The 4,135-nt window shown below is 52.2% G+C and overlaps 1 protein-coding gene across 1 annotated transcript in view; it reads left to right on the forward strand.

Moving 5' to 3' along the window:
* Positions 1-2,123: 2,123 nt before the first annotated feature.
* The window catches only part of LOC107726808 (5-hydroxytryptamine receptor 3A-like), a 42,637-nt gene continuing 40,625 nt past the window's right edge, over positions 2,124-4,135 (forward strand). Inside the window, exon 1 of the mRNA XM_016536504.1 lies at positions 2,124-2,223. Coding sequence (XP_016391990.1) covers positions 2,124-2,223 — 100 coding nt within the window. The remainder of the gene's footprint in view (positions 2,224-4,135) is intronic.

The following is a 4,135-nucleotide window of genomic DNA, read 5'->3' on the forward strand; positions in this document are numbered from 1 at the left end:
CTACCAGGCTCAAGAACAGCTGATCAGGGAGGTTCACAGAGAGCCTCACAACCTGAAATAACTGCAAAACAAAAATACTAGGGAGCAGAGTGCTCAGCATAACTCTCTAGGCGAGAGGAGCAGAAACCATGCTCAACCTAAATACACGTACCTGGGCTGAGAGGATGAGGAGACTCAGAGGATGCTCAAACAAGAGCCTAACAACTCAAAAAACTTGCTATTACACCAAGTCAGGAGCCACCTTCACCAATAATGTAGATATCAGAGGTTTTCGGCATTTGAACTACAATCAATATCTCACATTATACACAGTTCCTATTCTGTAAAATAAATAGAAACAAAAAGGAATTCTGAAAGAGAAAGCACTCCTCGTCAGATTCCTTCCATGCCCCACCTACAATCCCCGTGATCGATCTGACTAACTGCCTCGGCAGCCATGAGACCCAAAACGCGGGGGAGAGGTGCTCAATTCTCAAAGAGAATCAAGCATACAAGGCATTCTCAACGCGATCACATTTCGCAGCGTGACTATATCTCCTTCGAGAGTCAAAACACACTCTGTTCAAACACTAAGTTCCCTCAAGAATCAGGCAAGAACAGAAACTGCCGCGAATCCATCGCATTAAGCTTGTTCAACTCCCTCGAGAGGCGAACGCGCTCGTGAAAACGCTGACAAAAACTCGAGTACAGACCTCTGCTCTAGTAGTTCCGCGAATGCAAACAGTGAGCGCATCCTTCTCTCTCGTGAGTCAAACGCATGTGCTTCCGTACACAAGGCTTGAAGACAAAGAAGAGGATGACGTATTCCGCAGGTGCTCTTTTATACCTGCAGTCACTTTATTGTTTACATCATAGGCTGCCGCCTGCCAATGTCAAGTTCATTCTCGTTTTTTCATTCATGCTTCAGACACCGGTCACGCTGAAGCGCCCTCTAGAGGATGCAGCGTGGAGTTCCCTTTCGAAAGTAAACGTTATTTTTCACACACTTTAAGCTATTTTATTTTTCAGATGTAATAGGATTAGTCCAACGTATCGAATCGTTCGGTTTGTAATGCGTACCTGAAAGCCTCGTACCAAAAGGTTCAATATGAATATGTGTGTGTGTGTATATATATATATATATATATATATATATATATTCCCTCAGGCTTATTTGAAAAATACATGGTTTGTGTGTTGGAGCAGGGTTGGAACTAAACTCTGCAGAGCTTCGGCCCTCCAGGAACTGAGTTTGACACCCCATGGCTTAAAGGGATAAAAAGTAAATGTGGACACCTGAAGACACAATCAAGGGCAACCAATCAAAAATGAAAATACAAAATGACTACAAACTTGAAAAGGGAACTCAGGACTCAACATAAGAGGCCAAACACAAGACAGATTTGGGAACATGTGACAGTAGTTCTCAGCCATTATGACTCCAAGACCTGTTTTTGTCCTTGATAATATTTGAAGACCCAAGACTCCTAGTTCCTTTTCAGTCGGTCACTTTCGACGTCACGTCCCCCGCTCCCACGCAGCAGCAGCAGCCTTCCACCCGCCGGTCGTGGAGCCGGTCGCAGGCAGGACGGCCAGCCCGTCCAGGCCCCCGCCAAACGGCGGTAAGCGCAAGTGCAAGAGGCCCTGAGACAGGTGATATCAGTACAAGGTCCTGCCCTTCAGGCTGTCCCTGTTGCCTCACATCTTCACCAAAGTAGTGGAGGCAGCCCTTGTTCCTTTGAGAGAACGGGGGGTGCACATTCTCATACTTGCACATACTGGCTCATACTCGCACAGTCTCGCGATCAGTTGTGCGCACACAGGGACCTGGTGCTCAGACACCTCAGCCCGTTGGGTCTTCGGGTCAACTGGGAAAAGAGCAAACTCGTGCCAACGCAGATGATCTCTTTTCTCGGCATGGAGTTGGATTCGGCCAGTCAGACAGCACGCCTCACCCAGGAACGTGCTCAGTCAGTGCTGAACTGCCTCAAGACTTTATCAGGCAGGACGTCTGTCCCACTGAAATTCTTTCAGAGGCTCCTGGGGCATATGGCTGCAGCTGCGGCGGTAGTTCCGCTCGGTCTGCTCCATATGAGACTGCTTCAGCACTGGCTCCATGGCCGAGTCCCGAGGTGGGTGTGGCGATGCGGTACTCACTGGGTTCAGATTACACCGGCCTGCCGCAGAACCTTCAGCCCGTGGTCAGATCCCTCGTTTCTTCGTGCAGGAGTGCCCCTGAAACAGGTATCCAGGCATGCTGTGGTATTCACGGATGCCTCAGCCACCGGCTGGGGGGCCACGTACAACGGGCATGCAGTCTCAGGGGTTTGGACAGGTCCCCAACTGCATTGGCGTATCAGTTGCCTTGAGTTGCTAGGAGTATGCCTTGCACTGAGCTGCCTCAGACGGCGCCTTCGGTGCAGGGACGTTCTGGTCCGCACAGACAACACTGCGACCGTTGCGTATATAAACCGGCAAGGAGGTTTACGCTCCCGTCGCATGTCGCAACTCGCCTGCCATCTCCTCCTGTGGAGTCAGAAGCATCTGAGGTCCCTTCGTGCCATCCACATCCCGGGAGTGTTCAATCGGGCAGCCGACGAGCTGACTCGAGCAGCACTTCCAGGAGAGAGGAGACTCCACCCCAGGTGGTTCAGCTGATCTGGAGATGGTTCGGAGTTGCTCAGGTAGAACTTTTTGCATCTCCAGAAACCACCCACTGCCAGTGGTTCTACTCCCTAACCGAGCACAGACACTGTGCAAGTTCAGGGAGGACGAGGACAAGGTCTTGTTAGTGGCTCTATATTGGCCCAACAGGACCTGGTTCCCGGAACTCATGCTCCTCGTGACAGCCCCTCCCTGGCTGATTCCTCTGTGGAAGGATCTACTGACTCAGAGACTGGGCACACTTTGGCACCCGTGTCCAGACCTCTGGAAACTTCACATATGGTCCCTGGACGGGACGCAGAGAATCTAGGTGTCCTACCCCAAGAGGTAGTAGACACCATCACTTCGGCAAGAGCACCGTCTACGAGCGCTCATGCCTTGATGTGGAACCTGTTCATCAAGTGGTGTTCTTCTCACCGAGAGGACCCCATAGATGCCCGATCAGAGTCGTGCTGTCCTTTATGCAGCAAGGGTTGGAGCGAAGGCTGTCTCCCTCCACCCTTAAAGTCCATGTGGCTGCGATTGCTGCGTATCACGACCCCGTGGAAGGGAAGTCGGTAGGGAGGCATGATTTGGTCATCAGGTTCCTTAGGGGGGCGAGAAGGTTAAATCCTCCCCGCCCCCTTCTATACCCTCTTGGGACCTGACTCTAGTTGTCAGAGCACTACAGCAGGGCCCATCTGAGCCCTTGCAGTCAGTCGAGCTAAAGTTTCTTTCAATGAAAACTTGAATCGTGCCTAGAGTTTGGGCCAGCTGACTCCCAGGTAATCCTGAGGCCCCGGCCTGGCTACGTGCCCAAGGTTCCTACTACCCCCTTCAGGGATCAGGTAGTGAACCTGCAAGCGCTGCCCCCGGAGGAGGGCAGTCCCGTCCGAGCCTTGAGATGGTACGTAGACCGGACACAAAGCTTCAGGACCTCAGACCAGCTCTTCGTCTGTTACGGAGGCCGGCAGAAGGGGAATGCCGTCTCTAAGCAGAGGATGGCCCACTGGATAGTGGATGCCATCACCCTGGCTTATCAGGCACAGGGTGTGCCTTGCCCGCTCAGTTTGCGAGCTCACTCTACTAGAAGTGTTGCATCCTCCTGGGCGGTGGCTCGTGGAACCTCGCTGACAGATATTTGTAGAGCTGCGGGCTGGGTGACCCCCAACACATTCACTAGATTCTATAGCCTTTGTGGGGAGGGTATCCTCCTGTGTTCTCACCTCAAATGGGTAGAAGCACTGAGAGGCCCCGGTTTAGTGTCGGTTTGCTAAACCGCTCCAGAGAGTCCGTACGGTAGACCCTGTCGAGCTCCTCCATCCCCTCGCCAGCCCGACGTGGCGGAATGTCCGGCGCCAGGCCCTCACTCGATGAATCCATGAGAACCGGTAGAGGGCTGGGTTCCATATGTAGAGACCTAAGTGGATCCCATATGTGTAAAGTCCACAGTATAGCCTTGAGCCCGTGTTTCCCCGGCAGACTTCTGCCATTTCCAAGAGGGTTATAATCA

Source organism: Sinocyclocheilus rhinocerous, unplaced genomic scaffold (genome assembly GCF_001515625.1).
Source record: "Sinocyclocheilus rhinocerous isolate Xijiao unplaced genomic scaffold, SAMN03320098_v1.1 scaffold1447, whole genome shotgun sequence".
Taxonomy (NCBI): Eukaryota; Metazoa; Chordata; class Actinopteri; order Cypriniformes; family Cyprinidae; genus Sinocyclocheilus; species Sinocyclocheilus rhinocerous.